Genomic DNA, 19,017 nt, shown 5'->3' on the forward strand with positions numbered 1-19,017 from the left:
CTCCCGCCGCGGGGGCGGGGCCTGCCCTCTCCCGCCGCGGGGGCGGGGCCTGCCCTCTCCCGCCGCGGGGGCGGGGCCTGCCCTCTCCCGCCGCGGGGGCGGGGCCTGCCCTCTCCCGCCGCGGGGGCGGGGCCTGCCTCCAGCTAGCGGGGAGGGCACTGGGGTTGCTCAGGCACGTTTAGGGGGAGAATCCCGGACAACATTCTGCAGGGTCCACGGGAAGGGACTCAGGCACCCAGCTTTGGGTTTACTGTTACTCTAAACCGACCCACGGTTCCCAGCCGGCACGAGAACGCTGACCTGTGTTTCACTGGAGGCCGGGAAGCCCTGCTGACGCCCCAGCCCGACCCTTGTCCTACTGTTTCTGAATTTCAGACCAGAAGGGGGATTGTGGGCATTTCTTTTTCTATTTTTTTTTTTTTTTGTATTTTTCTGAAGTTGGAAACCAGGAGGCAGTCAGACAGACTCCCGCATGCACCTGACCGGGATCCACCCTGCATGCCCACCAGGGGGCGATGCTCTGCCCATCTGCGGCGTCGCTCTGTTGCAACTAGAGCCATTCTAGCGCCTGAGGCAGAGGCCATAGAGCCATCCTCAGCGCCCGGGCCATCCTTGCTCCAATGGAGCTTCGGCTGCGGGAGGGGAAGAGAGAGACAGGAAGGAGAGGGGGAGGGGTGGAGAAGCAGATGGGTGCTTCTCCTGTGTGCCCTGGCTGGGAATTGAACCCGGGACTCCTGTACGCCAGGCCGACGCTCTACCACTGAGCCAACCTTCGTGGGCATTTCTTTAACCAGATGGCATCCCTGCCAATGCTGGGCTGGGGCTCTGCACTCCGAGGCGGGGTCCAGACGAGGGAGAAGGGAACACCCATGTGGAACTCAGGACTCGTGAGAGATGGCTCTGAAGACGGGGTGAGGGTTGGGCACTCCATTCACGGACAGCCTGTGGGAAAGCACTGGGCACAGGAGAGAAAGGTGCCCGGGGAAGGGGCAGAGGGCTGGACCGGAGGCAGGAGGCCACCGAGAGCTCGCTTCCCCCACTGTGAAGCCTGGGGCTGGGCTCACTGATGACCTCTGACAGCTGGGTGCTCGAAGGACTGGAAGATGAAGGTGGGAGGGGGGCAGACATGAAGAGGGGCTGTCCCTTCTCTCTGGAAGGCGAGGAGGGTGAACCAGGGACAGAGCTAACCCCACTGCACAGGGGATAGCAGTCAGCGGTGATGCAGGTCCGGAAGACAGGTGAGGGAGCCCGCGAATAGACTACACCTGGCCTGGGTTAGCATTGCCGGGAGACACAGCAGCCCTGGTGGAAGCGGTGGAGTCAGTCCTTGAGGACCACCTACTTCCACACCTAGAGGTGGGAGGTGGCAGGCACCCCGACGGGGCGAAGTCTATACCATGAAGCCAGCACAGTCCGTCTGCACCCCTGTGGGCACCGTGTGGAGGTCTAATCTGTAATGTCAGAAAATTTTAAAGCATTTTTCTTTAGTGGAGGATTTTCTGTATTCTTTCCCTAGTGTATAGATTGCACCTTTGTAAGTATAAGAGAAGGATGATTATAACGGTAGTCATAATATGCTGATGATGGTGTAAATTGTGATCACGTTAGATAGACAGAGGCTCGATTTGCTAAGTTTGGTTTTGTTCTCTGGACAAAATAAACACATCACTGACTTGGCATCTCCTCACCTCAAAATGTCTCATTAAACTTGAGTTCTTTTATTTTTATTTTTTTAAGTGAGAGACAGAGACAGACAGGAAGGGGGAGAGATGAGAAGCATCAATTTGTAGTTATGGCACCTTAGTTGTTTGTTGATTGCTTTCTTATATGTGTCTTGACCGAGGGGCTCCAGCTGAGCCAGTGACCTTGGGCTCAAGGCAGCGACCTTCACCTTCAAGGCAGCGACCTTTGCGCTCAAACCAGCAGCCATGAGGTCATGTCTATGATCCCACGCTCAAGCTGGCTACTCTGTACTCAAGCTGGCGACCTCGGGGTTTTGAACCTGCGTCCTCAGCGTCCCAGGTGGAAGCTCTATCCACTGCACCACCTCCTAGTCAGACTGAACTTGAGACCTTAACTCTAAGAGGATACTGCCCATCCCATCCAGCCCCAAACGTGAACAAAGTGGTCGGAAGGAACATCCAAGAAATAGTTTATTCGGAACAGGGAGGAACGCCAACTTGAACAGAGCCAGGGGATCCAGTGTCTCTCGGTCTACCTCCAGCTCCCGCCCTAACTCATGACGTCGCCCACTGAGAAGCCCTGAATGCTGCGAGGGTCACAGTGGAGAGAGAGGCAGCCCGGCTGCTCCCTGGAGGGGACAGCACGGTGCCAACAGGGACAAAGAATGAAAAGTGTCGAAGCCAGGTCGACTTACGTGGGCGACACCATCTGGAAATCGCCCTGGCTCAAGGGATGACAACAGTGACCACGAAAACAAGAAATACAAATGTGAAACCACCCCCTCCATGAAACTGTCTCTTAAGGAAACCCGAGAGAGGGCACTGGAAGCCCCAGGGCTGGTTTATGATGTAAAGAGTGAAACCTGGAAGTCGGCTGAGAAAATCTAAACAGAGCGGGACATCGACAGGGACGTACAGATAGAAACATGGCCAGGAAGGACGTCCAGAGCAGCCTGCACACCGGGCTGATGTCTACAGGACAATGCGTGAAGTAGCAGTTTCTCCAAACGATGGTGGTGCTGATGACCAGTAGCGGCTACTGGTCAGTGAGTAGAGTGTGCTGGGTGCCTTCCACACAGGATCTGGTTCAACCCTGTGACAACCAGCCAGGTGGGTTTCCTGACCCCCGTTTTCAAGGAGGAGGCTGATGCTCTAGCGATGAGGACATTTGCATCTAGTTAGTAGGTGGCAGGGCTGGCTTCTGAACACAGGCCTGACTCCCCAAGCTGAAGCCGTGTCCCCGATGCGAGAGTATCTTCCAATTCAAAGCTACCTCCTCCCCGAACCAGTCACGAAGTGGCTTGTCTTCTGTGTGGACCTACTGACCTCCTAGAGCCGACTTTCTGTAACGGCCCGTGCTGCTTCTGCGTTTATCACCATGGAGACGCCTCGTCAGCGGCCGTCGGGGACCCTGTTTGAGACAATCCTGATGAGAAGGGAAGGAGTTGGGGAGAGGCAGAGTGCTGCTGTGGGACTCGATCTGGGTAACTCTGGTGGGTGCTCTCTAGGACGGACGGGTGGTCCGTGACGTGACCTGGTGAACGGGTACCTCCGTGCCAGCCCAGCACAGGGAGGGGCGGGGTGGGGACCTGCTGAAATTAAAAATGGGGCGAGGCCATCTTCTGTGAAGGAGAGGAGAAGTATGTCGACATCCCCGAGACCTCGGGGACCAGGCTGGTCTGCAGGCCACGCCGTCCGGGAAGGTCAGAACCGGGCCGGGCAGAGAATGTGATGGAGACACTTGGGGTTTGCGCCAGGACTGGGAGGTGCTTCCACAGGCAGGGCGGACACATCGGTGTGGTTTTTTTTTGCCTTTGAGCTGCATTTTCAGAAGTCCTGTCTCAGAAGCCAGGCTGGACGATGGTACTGCGAGGTTGTGATGGGGGGATGGGCCTGCACGTCCAACGTGGCAGCCAGATCTTCCATGTGTAAACAAATTTGTAAATGTCACACGTTTTGCATGTTGCTTCCCAGCCGGAGTGTCCTAATAGCCTTGTGATTAGAGGTGGGGCAGAGGGCTGCTCAACCGCTTTGGCAGATGCAGAAGACTGAGGCACAGGAAGGGCAAGGCTTGTCCAAGGTCGCACAGAGCATCATCCTGGCAGCGGGGACCAGAACCCGGCTCCCCAGCTCCACGCCCAGGGCTTCTTCTGCATCTGATGCTGGCAGGGGTGAGACAGGGACCCTAGCGGCGAGGAGAGAGGGGTGTTTGGTGGGCGGGTCTGGGGCAGAGACCGGTGCAGTCCGGCCGGGCGGCCCCAGGCGCTGGCTTAGCTGCTGCAGCTGCGGGAACAGGTGTGGCCCAGGACGTTGTTGTTGTGTCCGTCCTGGAGCTTGCCCTGGGCCTGACTCCCAGCGGGGCCCTTGGTGTCTGAGAGCTGGCCGCTCTGACTCTGCTGCCTCCTCAGCCTGCAAACAAGCACAGCACAGGCCTGAGTTAGTGACCCGGACAGGGGCAGGGAGGTACCCAGGGCACACCTGGGCGAGCAGAGTGACCACAGAGCCTACAGCCCACACGTCCCTCTGGCCTGAGCAAGCCAGCACGAGCAATCTGCGATGCGGTCTCTGCTGGAAGGAAGCGGATGGCGTAGCCTGAAGGGCCTGGGCTGCTGCTACGCCTGGGTCTGCCACCGCCCGACCAGCCATGTAACTTCGGGAAGCTGGATTCCAACCCTGGGGGCCACCTGTCACCAACAGCCCTGCTCTTTCCACTGAATCCTATGCCCCTCAGTGTGGACCTGGGGAGGAGAGAGCGTGGGACGATTTCTCCACGCGCTGGGGGATGAGAAAGGCTCACATCACTCAGACCCAGGAATCGAAACAGAGACAGGAAACCGTTACAGCTGGCCCGAGACCGCACTCCTGGGACAAGCCCGCAGCCCAGGTACCTGTGGCTCGGAGGGAACCGGAACAAGGCTTCCACCTGTCCTACGAGGCCTGGCACAAGCCTCTGATGCAAACTGGCTCGTTATCTCTGCCATGGCAGGAACATTTAATTTTCTCAGCCAGTTTATCAAAGGAACTGTCAGTTTTGCGACGGGAATTCTGAGTGACAGATGCGTGAGTTCGGCCACTGGCTGCCGGAAGGAAGCGCTCTGTGACAGCCCCGGCCACGGGAGCAGGGCACGTGTTCAAATTGGTGATATAAATCCGGCTGGAGGCATTTTTCAAAGGCAAAGCACTCCACAGGAGTAACAATTTCAAATCAAGCTGGGACATCATGTGCAAGAGTGTTTCCCTAGGTGAGGCCTGGCCCCCCGTGTGAGCAACAGCAGCTTTGATTGGTGCAGTAAAACAGAGAAAGCATTTAAGGAGCTTTCACAGACTCACCCTGGGACTGGCCTCCCCTGACGCACCTCCTGTGGGGGAGGGGGGTGGACACAGGCTCTGGAGTCTCACAGGACTCCATCAAACCGGCTGAGTGGCCCCGGGAACACGTACAGCTTCTCTGCGCCCCTCTCCTCATCTGTAAGGTGGGCCACCGCCCCCTCCTGACAGGAGATGGAGCGAGGTGAGCGACCTGTCCGCCTGCAGCCGGTGCTTTGTAAAGGGCAGCTGTTTCTAAGAGGACGAGGGCCGTGTGGAGCTACTCCCACTTCACAGGTGGGGAAACTGAGGCGCAGTGCAGCATCTGTTTCTGACACAGCACCCATTTCTCCTAGCAAGGAGGCCCCCACAGATGGTTCTGCAGGCTCTGTCTTGGGGCGGGGGGTCAGAGCAAGAAAGCCGGAGAGCCGGAGGGGTGGAGGGTCCAGGAATGAGGTGCATGCGGAGCGGCTGAGGGTCCGAGCCCGGAAGTGTGTGAAGCAGGACAACGGGCTGGGGGGAGGGATCCCAGCCCCGGGAGTCACCGAGGGGCCCAGGGGGACTGCAAACCGGCCGAGACCAGGGCATGGATCTTGGGGACAGAACCAGGTCTGCTGCCTGCTGCACGTCTCTCGTCCCCGGGCAGGGCCACAGAGCGTCCCCGTGGTTCACAGCAGCTGGCACAGTGCGGGCAGTGTGCTGGGATGGGCGGGTGCATGCAGGGACGAGGCCCAGCCAGGTGTTCACGACTCACTAGGAGCTGGATGTCTGCACAGTCGGCAGGGTCTGCCTCAGCATCCCGTGGAGGGCGGAGCCCAGCTGTCAGTAATGGAGTAACGGGGTCCCCGCCGGACGAAAACTGGGTGGCCATTTGCAGAACTTGATCTTTCCGGAAAGAACTGTGGGTATAGGACTGCAGCGGGGGTGGCTGGTGGCACTGGACGAGAAGGACCGTCCGAGAAGAGGGCAGTGGCCCTGAGCGCTTACTTCCGAACGTCTTAGTGTCCGCATTCCGATTTTTACATAGACTCCTAGCAGGACTGTCGTCTGCTTCACTGGATATTTCAATCAAAGGCTCCATATGTGTAAACACTTAAAAGCAACAGCCAGGGGGACGTCTGGGCTTAAGAAGCCCCAGGCCGACGTGGAGCCCCAACTCTGTGCAAAACACTGACCTCGGGCCGGTGACCCCTTCTCTCTAGATGTCAGTACTTGCAAATCCAGGGGTGGTGAGGTTTTATTTTAGACAAAATGTAAAGCACATTAAAAGCACCAAGCATGGAGCGGGCTTTCAATGTACTCAACCAAATCAAAGTCTCATTGCATTTACCGGCTAGTAGTAAGATTTTCATATATACCGGGGAGATCAGACCAGGAGCGAAATAACAACATTCATTCTAAAACACACCTTCTGATCCTGTTTATAATTTTCAAATTTACATGTAGCCCCATTTCACCAAGGACTCAAGAAGGTCCGCGGACGCTCACATAAGAAAGTAAGGTCCAGCCCTGGCCGGTTGGCTCAGCGGTAGAGCGTCGGCCTAGCGTGCGGAGGACCCGGGTTCAATTCCCGGCCAGGGCACACAGGAGAAGCGCCCATTTGCTTCTCCACCCCTCCGCCGCGCTTTCCTCTCTGTCTCTCTCTTCCTCTCCCGCAGCCAAGGCTCCATTGGAGCAAAGATGGCCCGGGCACTGGGGATGGCTCTGTGGCCTCTGCCTCAGGCGCTAGAGTGGCTCTGGTCGCAACATGGCGACGCCCAGGATGGGCAGAGCGTCGCCCCTGGTGGGCGTGCTGGGTGGATCCCGGTCGGGCGCATGCGGGAGTCTGTCTGACTGTCTCTCCCTGTTTCCAGCTTCAGAAAAATGAAAAAAGAAAAAAAAAAAGTTAAAAAAAAAAAAAAAGAAAGTAAGGCCCCTGTGGTTTTCACTAGAGGGAATTAATTGAAGGGAAGATAAAGACAGGGCTTTCAGGCTGAAGCCCGAGCAGACCAGCCGGCAGCACGCACTTCGCAGAGCAGGCGGTTGGGTTGTATAACCTCAGGCCTAGTTGTCAGGGTCTCCACGCCTCCCCAGAGCCCCCTGAACACCTGCCTGGCATTCTCCCTGGCGCCACGGGCTGGGACTCCCCGTCGGGATCAGGTGCCCTCTTTGACCCGGGCTGCAGCTTCCTCCGAGACCGGCACGCAGCTGACACAGGGCCCCGGTTCCTGCATTTCCAGATTTCGAGTTTTCCTGGAACTGCTGAGAGCCGCCGTCTCAGCAGGGTTCCCAGACAGCCTGGCCTCACCCGCCCGACCCAGTCTCCTGGGCTTTGTGTCCCCGCAGCCTCTGCGGGCAGCAAAGGCCCCGGGCTCTTCTGAGCTGCAGAGACACCCCCGCACTCAGAACTGAGTTTTTAGCAGCGTCCCTGACTGTGGAAGGGAACTAAACATACCTACGGCTGGTGGGGCTGCGATGGAAGCAGAATGAGCAGAGGGCCGTGGGGCCCCCCCACTCCAGGGCGCGGCACACAGGAGACGGCCTCCACTGTTAGCTCCCCGGTTTCTCCTCACTTACCAGAGCCAGGTTTGGACCCCACATTCGGAATCTCAGAACCTAAACGCACCGGCCTGGATTTCAGAAGGCCGGGCCTGTGGAGTCTGCCCTGCCCGGTGACGGGTGAGGGGAGGTGCTGGGCTGGCCCCGTTTTGCAGTAAGTCTGTAAGGTGAGGGGGAACCCTTTTCTTCCTTCCCGTGGGTGGTGGAAGCGCTCTGCACGTGGCACAGGCTAAAGAATACAAAATGGCACAGACTCAGCAAGACCACCATCACGGACATGCAGCCCAGCCCCCGGTGGCACAGATGAGGACCCCACGGTCACAGCACCGAGAGCAGCAGGACCAGGACCCGCCCCCTCTACCCCAGCTCCTAAGCCCGAGAGGAGTGGCACCCTCCCCCTCCTTGTCTCTTTGCCTCAGCTCCCAGTGGCTCCAGGTCACAACCAGGACAGAGGGTCCCTAACTCAGTGCCGGCCCTCAAGGCCAAGTCCTCCAGGGGGGCCAATGGCAGACAAAGTCAGCACATATTAAATATGTTTTTGCGCTGGCCGGTTGGCTCAGCAGTATAGTGTTGGCCTGGCGTGTGGAAGTCCCGGGTTCGACTCCCGGCCAGGGCACACAGGAGAAGCGTCCATCCGCTTCTCCACCCCTCCCCTCTCCTTCCTCTCTGTCTCTCTCTTCCCCTCCCGCAGCCAAGGCTCCATTGGAGCAAAGTTGGCCCGGGCGCTGAGGATGGCTCCATGGCCTCTGCCTCAGGTGCTAGAATGGCTCTGGTTGCAACAGAGCAATGCCCCACATGGGCAGAGCATTGCCCCCTGGTGGGCATGCCGGGTGGATCCCGGTTGGGTGCATGCGGGAGTCTGTCTGACTGCCTCCCCGTTTCCAACTTCAGAAAAATACAAAAAAATAATATAAATAAATAAATAAATAAATAAATATATATCATATGTTTTCATCATATCACCGAGGCCTTGGTCTGGGCACCCCGCCCGTTACCAGCTGACCATGACCCTGGCTTGCTGCTCTGTGTTATCTCAGGAGAGGCAAGGAGGGGGGCTGTACCATCTTGTCCCTGTGGTGTCCAGGTGCACTAACAGATGGCATCCGTAGGGTGAGGGCAATTACTTTCCAACATTCCCTGTGCAAAGAGAGTGGCCAAGTCTCCTTTTTATTTTTATTTTTTCATTTTCCTGAAGTGAGAAGTGGGGAGGCAGAGAGACAGACTCCCACATGCACCCGGCTGAGATCCACCCGGTATGCCCACCAGGGGGCGATGCTCTGCCCATCTGGACTGTTGCTCCATTGCAGCTGGAGCCATTCTAGCACCTGAGGCAGAGGCCATGGAGCCATCCTCAGTGCCCGGGACAACTTTGCTCCAATGGAGCCTTGGCTGCGGGAGGGGAAGAGAAAGATAGGGAGAAAAGACAGGGGAAGGTGGAGAAGCAGATGGGTGCTTCTCATGTGTGCCCTGGCTGGGAATCGAATCTGGGACTTCCACACACTGGGCTGATGCTCTATCGCTAAGCCAACCGGCCAGGGCCTATTTCTCCTTTTTTTTTTTTTTTTTGTATTTTTCTGAAGCTGGAAACGGGGAGAGACAGTCAGACAGACTCCCACATCCACCCGGCATGCCCACCAGGGGGCGACGCTCTGCCCACCAGAGGGCGATGCTCTGCCCCTCCGGGGTGTCGCTCTGTCGCGACCAGAGCCACTCTAGTGCCTGGGACAGAGGCCAAGGAGCCATCCCCAGTGCCCGGGCCATCTTTGCTCCAATGGAGCCTCGCTGTGGGAGGGGAAGAGAGAGACAGAGAGGAAGGAGAGGGGGAGGGGTGGAGAAGCAGATGGGCGCTTCTCCTGTGTGCCCTGGCCGGGAATCGAACCCGGGACTTCTGCACGCCAGGCCGACGCTCTACCACTGAGTCAACCGGCCAGGGCCCTATTTCTCCTTTTGATTTAGTGCTTGGCATCTGGAGCCAGACCACTGCCATGGGCCCCAGCCTGGCCTCCACTGAGCCGTGTGCCTTCTGCCTGCTCTGTGCCCACCCCCTCTTCACTTCCAAAGGGGGGAGTAAAAGTAACCAGCTCACAGGATGGACTACTGGCTGAATGGCATGGAGGGGTCACCCAATAAAGATGAGCCCTAATGACTGTCGGCTCCCTGCGAGTCAGTAGGCCGCCAGACGCACGGACGGGAAACCCCGGGTGACGGAAAGTAACCTCCCCTTTCCCTCATCAAGCTCCCGCCACCAGTGTGAGCCCTGAGGGGACGGGGCCTTGCTCCCCACCGCGTCCCGGTACCTGACCCAGTGGGGACGCTGGCTAAACGTCTGCTGAACAAACGTCTGCTGGGTGAAAGTGCACATAGCAGACAGAGCCTGGCAGCCAGGGGATGAACGGACAGATTCTAAGTCCTTCTTATTCCAGTTAAGAGGCACAAGACTTTGGGGACTAATAATAGGAACCTCAGGACAATGGGATCTGTAAGGACTAAGCCAGTGCTAAGCTGGTGGCTTGCCTGCCAGGGGACATTCGACAACATCTGGGGTCCTGTTTGTTCCTCACAACCTCTATCTCACGAGCTGAGGTCACAGAGTCTGCTAAACACCCCACAACACACAGGACAGTCCCCACATGGAAGAACTGATTATCAGCAATGCCGAGGCTCAGGAACCCAGGTTAGAGGAACGGGACCCAAAGCCATCAAATCCTATACAAACGCTGGTTGTTAGTATTCTCAGCAGTACTATTATGTGTAACAAAGGCCGTGTTCATTTTTTTAAAAAAAAACGTATTTCCAAGAGCTCCAAAGGTAATGTGAATGCGATTTTAAGTGCTTTTAGTTCTCTAAGACACGACACAGACAGAAAATACAGCCCCTCAAGCTCTGTTTTCACCAGGGACTTATTCTGCAAAACTCTGCCAGGTGCTCCTGAAAAGGCTGTTTGAAAAAATCATCTCTGCTCAGCTCCTTGGTCAAAAAATAGGAAGACGAGCCCCAGGGTGCAGTTCTGACACTAAGGGAGCTGCTGAGGCCAGCAACGCCTGGCCAGTGCCCAGAAGTGGACGCGCCACCTGGCTGGGGGCCTTCCGCCAGCTGAGGCCATTCACCGACAATGAGCGACATTTCCAGGAAGGTAATCAGTGCTGATTTATAACTGTGTTTTCCCGTTAGAAACTGAGATCCAGAGAGGTCAGACCCAGGGTGTCCCCTGACCAGCACGAGCCCACAGTGGCCGGGGCACGTCTGTATCCCAGCGTTCTTCCCCGGCCCTACCCTAAGGACACCGGTCCTGCTCGGGCCACTGTGTCCCAGGTCAGGATAACGGCATGTCTGCCAAGGGACTGAATGAGAATCTCCCACCAGAGCTGGCGTGGCTGACACCTAGCCAGTGACCCCTTGGCACTGCCGGCCGGTGATGGCTCTCTCATCATACGTGGGGAGGGGAGCGTCTCTGCCCAAGAGCTTTCTCGAGCTGAGGAGGCACACTTGGCTGGTGCAGAGGGCAGGCCGCTGGCCAGGGGGCGTGGCCCTCGGGCATCCTTCCGCCCAGGAGGGCTGGGGGGGGGGGGTGCAGATGAACGACCCAGGGCGAGGAGAAAGGGGGCAGCTGTTCTAGACGGGAAGCCGGTGGCTCAGCTCCGAGCCCACTCGAGCATGCATGACTGCGCTCTGTCTCCTGCATGCATGGCTGCGCTCTGGTCTCCTGCATACATGACTGCGCTCTGTCTCCTGCATGCATGACTGCGCTCTGTCTCCTGCATGCATGACTGCGCTCTGTCTCCTGCATACATGACTGCGCTCTGTCTCCTGCATGCATGGCTGCGCTCTGTCTCCTGCAGATGTTGTCAAGCCGTCACGTCGGCATCGGAGTGACTGGAGGGACGTGTTAAAACGCAGGCTCCCTGGGCCTGTCCTCCCGGCCTCTGATTCCGGAGCGTCACCAGAACAGGCTTACAACGACAGAAGAGTCTCATCTCCCGGTTCTGGAGGCCGGAAGTCTAAGTCCCGGGGTCGGCAGGTTGGTCCCTCCTGCAGCTGAGGGAGAACCGGTCCTGTGTCTCTCCCTGGCTTCCGGTGACAATGATGGCAGCGGCTGCCACCCTCGGTGTTCCTGGGCTTGCAGCTACAGTCCTGCCTCCATCGTCACATGACCTTCTCCCTGTGTCCGAACCTCTGCTCCTCTTCACTCCAGGAGGGCCTCACCTTGACTGATTTTCTCTGCAACAAGCCTATTTCCATGAGGTCGCAGTCGGAGGCTAGAACTTGAAACAGACCGACGTCTCACAGGCATTTCTGCAGATGAGAAACCGCAGCAGGGACGCTGTGGTGTGGAGGCCACCCGGCTCCCCTCCCTACGGCACCATGGGGCTGGGATGGGGCTGGACGTGGAGGGGTCAGCCTGAGGCTCAGACAGCATGCTGGTGGGGGGCGGCCAAGCCCTCAGCCGGACACTTGACATGGTGGGTGGGGCGAGGTGCTGCTCCCTGCACAGCTGCTCACTCGGAAAGGCAGCCTCGCAGCCTCGGGGCCACGGGGGAGCCCCTCGGGTGGGCGGACAGGCAGGGATGAGGAAGCAGGACCCCGGTCAAGCCCCACGCCCGCGGTTCCCCCTGCAGCCCCTCCTCTTTCCGGCCTCCTCCTTTCCCACACGCTCACCCTGGACGCCCTCACCTGGAGAACAGCACCTCCCCACACCGTCTCCTTATTTATCTTGCCAACAGCTGGAAACCGTGTGGTCTCACTTCAAATCCCTGAGCACAGCTCTCAAGGGCCCTCAGCACGCCGGGCGGCCCTGCCACGTCCCCCTAGTCAATGCGCTTTCCACGTGGGAAAGAACTCCAAATCGGCTGGAGCTGGTCTCCGGTTGTGTTTCTAACAGAGCCCGACACCACCTCTAAGTGACACAAGGGGGACAGCTTGTTTTCACTTTCTTTTAAAAGGAAATATTTGGATTCTTCAGGTTCTAAACCAGAGCCTGTCCCGGCAGATGTCACAGAGTGACATGCACCTGCTTTCGGCTGGGGTCTCCACCGCTCAGCCTCCCTCTGCCATCCGGGCTCCCCGAGGACCCCTCATCCACGCCTGAGTGGGCAGACCCGAGGGAGGACTGCCCGGAGCCCACCACCGCTGCTCATGGAGGGAAGCAGCCAGGCTGGTTGGGGGCGGTTCCTGGTGCTGGGTGTCTGGGGCCGGGAGCCTCAGAGCTGGCGGGACTGCAGGGCAGCAGTGATCAGCTCCGTCACCGTGTCAGCGCCCCTCCCCCAAGTCTGACGGCTGTGGTCACGGAGGCCTTCCTGTTCTGCAGGCCGGAGCAGGGGACCAAGGAGACCCAGTGGGTGTGGGTGAGGATGACAGGCCCAGCCGGGTGGGTGAGTCTGGGCGGACTGTCACGCCCACCAGCCCCGGAGCCGCGGTCGTCCAGGATGAATGACAGGCTGCTGCCTCCTTCACCTTCTCCGGCCCCCAGTGGGAATGGGACCCTGCCCTGCCCCCACCCACCCACGGGCATCAACCCGAACAACCCTGCCTGGATGGGTCCCTTACCCAACCAGTGCCCACCTCCATGCGTGCTCTGGGAACCCAGACTCCCTCAAAAGCTGCAGCCCCACGCTGACCACGCCAGCCACGCCGGCACACTTCTCCGTGCGTCCTCCTCACTGTGGCTGCCACGCCCGTCCCCTCGCACCCTGCAGGCCCCACGCCGGCCACGCCGTCACACTTCTCCCTGCGTCCTCCTCGCTGTGGCTGCCACGCCCGTCCCCTCGCACCCTGCAGGCCCCACGCCGGCCACGCCGTCACACTTCTCCCTGCGTCCTCCTCGCTGTGGCTGCCACGCCCGTCCCCTCGCACCCTGCAGGCCCCACGCCGGCCACGCCGTCACACTTCTCCCTGCGTCCTCCTCGCTGTGGCTGCCACGCCCGTCCCCTCGCACCCTGCAGGCCCCACGCCGGCCACCCCGTCACACTTCTCCCTGCGTCCTCCTCGCTGTGGCTGCCACGCCCGTCCCCTCGCACCCTGCAGGACTCAGCCGGGAAGGGCGCCCGCCAAGGAAGCTCCCCTGACACCCCACTGAGCCTGGCGCCCACCAAGAGCCGTTGCCCGGGCTGCCCTCTGCCATGGCACGTGCCCCCTGTGCTGCTGGAATACTAGTGATTGCATAGGGTCAGCCTGACACGCGCCCCTCTGACCTCCCGGAGGGCAGGAAGCATGGCTGACCGTCTCTACGAGCCCACGGCCCAGCTCGGCACTGGACTGCTCTGCTCTCAGTCTCGCCTGCAGGACCCTGGCTCCCACCCCACGAGCCCCACCCTGTGCGAGCCCACCCCTGTGCGAGCCCCACCCTGTGCGAGCCCCACCCTGTGCGAGCCCACCCCTGTGCGAGCCCCACCCTGTGCGAGCCCACCCCTGTGTGAGCCCCATCCCTGTGCGAGCCCACCCCTGTGCGAGCCCACCCCTGTGCGAGCCCACCCCTGTGCGAGCCCACCCCTGTGCGAGCCCCACCCCTGTGCGAGCCCACCCCTGTGCGAGCCCCACCCCTGTGCGAGCCCACCCCTGTGCGAGCCCCACCCCTGTGCGAGCCCACCCCTGTGCGAGCCCCACCCTGTGCGAGCCCCACCCTGTGCGAGACCACCCCTGTGCGAGCCCACCCCTGTGCGAGCCCCACCCTGTGCGAGCCCCACCCTGTGCGAGCCCCACCCTGTGCGAGCCCCACCCTGTGCGAGCCCACCCCTGTGCGAGCCCACCCTGTGCGAGCCCACCCCTGTGCGAGCCCACCCCTGTGCGAGACCACCCCTGTGCGAGCCCCACCCTGTGAGAGCCCACCCTGTGAGAGCCCACCCTGTGCGAGCCCACCCCTGTGTGAACCCCAGCTCTGACCGACCGGTCACAGAAGATGAGCCCCAGGAAGCATCGTGGCCGGGACAGGCCTGGCCCTCGCTTCCTTTGCTGACCAGCCCTTGTAGGTCACTTCTTCCGCCACTCAGACCACAGCAGAGCCCCTCCCAACTCAGCATCACCACCCCGTCTCCTGCCAGCTGAGGCACCGGGGTCCCAGCACAGCCCACACCCACCCATTAAATAGTAATCGTGCTCGCTTTGACCACGCTAGGCATCGCATCGCCAGCCTCATTGGGTCCGATAACAACCGTAGTGCAGGGCAGGGAGTCCCAGCTGCCACGGCAGGAAGGAGGCCCGGGGGAGGCGCGCGCTCTGCCTCAGGTCCCTCTGGCAGCAGCAGTGCCCGACCCTGGGCAGTTCTGCTCCCGAGCGTGGGCCCGTCAGCACCCACTGTCCTGACGCCTGTCCATGCCGGCAGCGCTGGGCCCGCTGCGTCCGGCCTCCCCACTCCACATGGAGACGCTGAGGCCCAGGGAGGGGGAGGGGAAGCCAGTGACCCGCTCAGCCACACGAGGTCCGTGGGCTGCTCCGCTTCCAGGTTCACGGCTGGCTCCCCGGGACCCCGCGGAGGCCGGTGGGGACTTACTTCTCTCTGTTGAAAATGATAAATTCCTTCCGCACGGTCTCCAAGCACTGCTGCAGGTGTCCGTTCTGTCAGAGAGCACAGGCAGGTGACAGTGAGTGACTGCCCAGGACGACGATGAGCAGAGACTGATCTAAATGGACTGGAGCCCCCCCCGGGGGGGAGCAGGGGACCGGCTCAGTGGAGGGGGCAGCCCTGATCCCGTGGGTGGCTGTGTCAAGGGGGCCCAGCAGGCTAAGACATTTTCCCTCCCTGCGAAGCCATCAAACCCAACGTAAAAGCCAGATCAGGATGGATTATGGATTGAAAATCATGAGCTTGGCCTCCCAATCACCTGACTGTCCATTAGGCCTAATGAAGCATGAAGTGCGGGGAGAAATGCAAGGTGCTCACTCCCGTTGAGAACAGGTGCCAGGAGCCACCTGTCTCATCAGAGCTCTGCAACTGCGCCCCTGGGCAGGGCCACCCCACCTTGTGTGCCCCTATTAACCCACTCGGGAGGCGCCAGGGTTAGGGCCTAGGGCCCACCACGCTTTCAGGGTCTACAAAGATGCTTTAATTTCTTTTAAAAGAAGCTGAAAGCAAAAAAAGAGAACTTGCAGCATTGAAATTTATATTCATCTTCATACCAATATGGTCATAAAATATAATTGAAAAAATATTTTTATGGAGGAGGGGGCAGTTGTGGGTTGAATTCTGCCCCTCCCTCCAAAACATATGTTGAAGTCCTAACCCCTCGGCTGGTGACTGTGACATTATTTGGAGATAAGGTTGCGGTAGCTGTAACTAGTTAGCTCAGACGAGGTCAGACTGGGGTGTGGGGTGGGCCCTCCATTCGATGACAGGTGTCCTTCGAAGAAGGCCGTGCGAAGACACAGAGCCACAGAGGGCAACGCTGCTGGTGATGGAGGCAGAGATGAAGTGATGTCGCTATAGGCCCCAGAGGGCTAAGAGTGCTGGCCACCCCCAGAGAGGGAGGACACTTCCTACAGCCTTGGGAGAGTGGCTGGCTCTGTCAATACACTGACTTTGAACTTCTGGCCTCCAGAACTGGGAGAGAATAAGTTTCACTTCTTTTAAGCCACCCAGGTTGGGACATTTTGTTGAGGCAGCCTAGAAATCAAGTACAGACACCCATGAAGCCAGCGTGCCCAGGGGCCCTCGACGGTCACAATGCGGCCCTGGCTGTCTCCCCGGCAGGAGACCTTTCCAAAGGGCGCTCAGGATGACTCAGAGCACAGCACCGATGTCCCCTGGCACTGTCCTGTTCTGGCCTGCAGACACACGAGGCTCCTGCACTCAGGAGTGGGAGGCAGGGCTGTCACGAATGACCCGAGTGTGGATCCATTCACAGCCACACGGAGCGAAAGACCCCTCGTGGGAAGGACGCTTCTTATTTACAGAACGCAGGTATTTGGACGGGTGACAGTTCTCTCTAAACAGCGCCCTGGCTCAACACACCCAGGAGGTACAGGACTCCCGCCCTCCCGGGGTCAGCCCCCAGATGGCGCTCACCAGCGGGCAGCTGTCCTTCGTGCTGTCTCTGGACCTGTTCTTCGCCAGCCTCTTCTTCTTTTTATGAAGGGGCTTGGATTCGAGAATCATTTCTTCAAGTTCAAATGTAGGGTCACAGTTCAGCCTCCCTTTCTGAAAGGAAAACGTGGCTTGACTTGGCTCCACCCAATACTGATACTTTATTTCCACTCATTCATGCATTTGCTCAGACTTTGCTCCACCCAACACTGATACTTTATTTCCACTCATTCATGCATTTGCTCATTCATTCATTCGTTAGTTCTGCAGGGAATGACGGCCTACTAGTGAGGTACGGGGCACATCAGTTCCATACAGCTTTTCCTGATGACGAGATCGCCAGTGCACACACTGTTCCTTTATCCCCAGAGCCGCCTCCCCGCCCAGCAACCCCTCCTCCCCCACCCGGGGTTTCCCTAGTCTCCCTCCTATGTATGTTCCTTTCATGAGTCTGAGTCAGTTGCCCAATCTAGTATTTTTCACCTATTTTATCACACACATGTTCTTAAGCCATCTCTCTCTTTTCTATAAACATCGTTTCTTTTTTTTTTTTTTTAATCAAGTGAGTGGCAGGGAGGCAGAGAGACAGACTCCCGCATGTACCCTGACCGAGATCCACCCGGTAACCCCCATGTCTGGGGCTCATGTTCTGCCCATCTGGGGTAGAACATTTGGGCGCCTAAGGCGAGGCCATGGAGCCATCCTCAGTGCACGGGGCCAACTTGCTCATTCAAGCCATGGCTGTGGGAGGGGAAGAGAGAGATAGAGAGAGAGAGAAGGGAGAGGGGGAAGGGTGGAGAAGCAGATGGGTGCTTCTCCTGTGTGCCCTGACTGGGAATTGAACCTGGGACTTCCACATGTTGGGCCAATACTCTACCATTGAGCCAACTGGCCAGAGCTTATAAACATCATTTTTAATCATTCAATTTAAAAATGCCATCTCTGATCAAAGTCTTCCCAATTTCTAGTCCTGTTCCCTGTTCCTCCAGCCACTGGGGCCAGCTGTCCAGGTCTGGGCCCTACTGGACACCCCCAACTGTGCTCAGGAGAAACTCTGGCCTCCCTGCCTTCCAGACCTGGGATCCGAAATCTCAGGTGGTCTTTTCTGTCCTGAGACCCCGCCCAGGATGCCAGTCCTCTCGGTGGTGAAGCCTAATGGTTATAACGTCACCAGCGCTGGAGGTGTAGTCCCTCCCCATGAGCAGGCTGGATCTCGAACCCAAGCCGTTCCTGGCCGGCAGAGGACCCCACTCACATTGGGCACAAAGCTGGGAGTCAGCGCCTTCTCGAACACGGCGTCCCAGTTCATGTCGGCCAGGTAGGGCGAGTTCTGAATGTCGCCGAGGCTGGACAGGCGGCTCTCGGGGTCCTTGGTCAGGAGCTGGGGACACAAGGCAAACGTGCTGGCCCGCGCTATGCGCCACCACGCTCAGCGGGTCCTGAGGGCGGAGTCTGGGGGAAATGGGGCCTCGGTCCATTACGCCCCAGCCGTGCCGTGCCCTGTCTGGGGTGCTGCCGTTGAAGGTGTCACCTGCACTCGTCTCTGCAGCAGGGAGGGACTGAGAGGTCAGCCAGCCAGGGACTCTCTGGGCAGGGACAAAACTCACAGCCACCATGATCCCCCTTGAGGACGGTAGCCCTGTGACACGCTGGCTCTCACTGATGTCTGCAGAGGCTTCCAATTAAACCCAGAAAGAATCAGCTACCTCGGTTTAGGACTTTCAGCTTGAAAATGGGACATACAAAGTGTAATCAAATTTACCCCGGACAGTCAGAGGTGACCTCTGTGGCCTGATGCTCTGACCTCTTTTGTAGCCCAGGGGACAATTTCTAGCTTCTTTTCAAATAGATTTCTGTTAATAAGAGCAAGACAGTATAAAACCAGCCATAGACTATAAATTGCATCCAAATGGGGCTTTCTGTCTGTCAAGACACTCCTGCTTCTGAGAGCAAAGAACATGTGAACTAAGAATGTAGGGACAGGAGTCCTCTACTGTCGTCTACGGCCCCTGACTGCCACATGGCCTCGGGTAAGCCGCTGGTGCTCTGGGCTGTTCAGGAGAAGGGTGGTGATGCCTCCCTGTCCAGCTTATGGTTCGGATGAGACCCAAGGTGGGGGGGGGGGTAGGAAGAACCAGCACATGCTAATGGCAGGTCAACACCCAGCTGCCAGCAGGTGGGAGCCAGGAGTCAGAACCTCCTTCCTGCCCATTCCTATCTGTCACTGCAGACAGCTCCCGGCTGTGCCCAGAGAGCCGGCTAGAGTCACAGCACGTGAGGGACACCTGGCAGGGCTGGATCTGCTGAGCATGGAGGTCTCTCTTTAGGGACTGCCCCAAAATGAGGGGTGCAGCTTTATTTTTATTTTTTTTCATTTTTCTGAAGCTGGAAACAGGGAGAGACAGACAGACTCCCGCATGCGCCCGACCGGGATCCACCCGGCACGCCCACCATGGGGCGGCGCTCTGCCCACCAGGG

The 19,017-nt window shown here is 58.7% G+C and overlaps 1 protein-coding gene across 3 annotated transcripts in view; it reads right to left on the minus strand.

The window, feature by feature from the left end:
- Positions 1 to 2,140: 2,140 nt before the first annotated feature.
- Positions 2,141 to 19,017, minus strand: part of STK32B (serine/threonine kinase 32B) — a 274,593-nt gene continuing 257,716 nt past the window's right edge. For all 3 annotated transcript variants that reach the window (XM_066387652.1, XM_066387650.1, XM_066387651.1), the window contains 4 exons: positions 17,795 to 17,920; positions 16,522 to 16,653; positions 15,010 to 15,074; positions 2,141 to 4,091 (listed from right to left, as the gene is read on the minus strand). In XM_066387652.1, the coding sequence (XP_066243749.1) occupies positions 3,953 to 4,091; positions 15,010 to 15,074; positions 16,522 to 16,653; positions 17,795 to 17,920 (462 nt within the window). In that variant the 3' untranslated portion in view covers positions 2,141 to 3,952. The remainder of the gene's footprint in view (positions 4,092 to 15,009; positions 15,075 to 16,521; positions 16,654 to 17,794; positions 17,921 to 19,017) is intronic.

This window comes from Saccopteryx leptura, chromosome 5, assembly GCF_036850995.1.
Source record: "Saccopteryx leptura isolate mSacLep1 chromosome 5, mSacLep1_pri_phased_curated, whole genome shotgun sequence".
In the NCBI taxonomy this organism is placed as follows: Eukaryota; Metazoa; Chordata; class Mammalia; order Chiroptera; family Emballonuridae; genus Saccopteryx; species Saccopteryx leptura.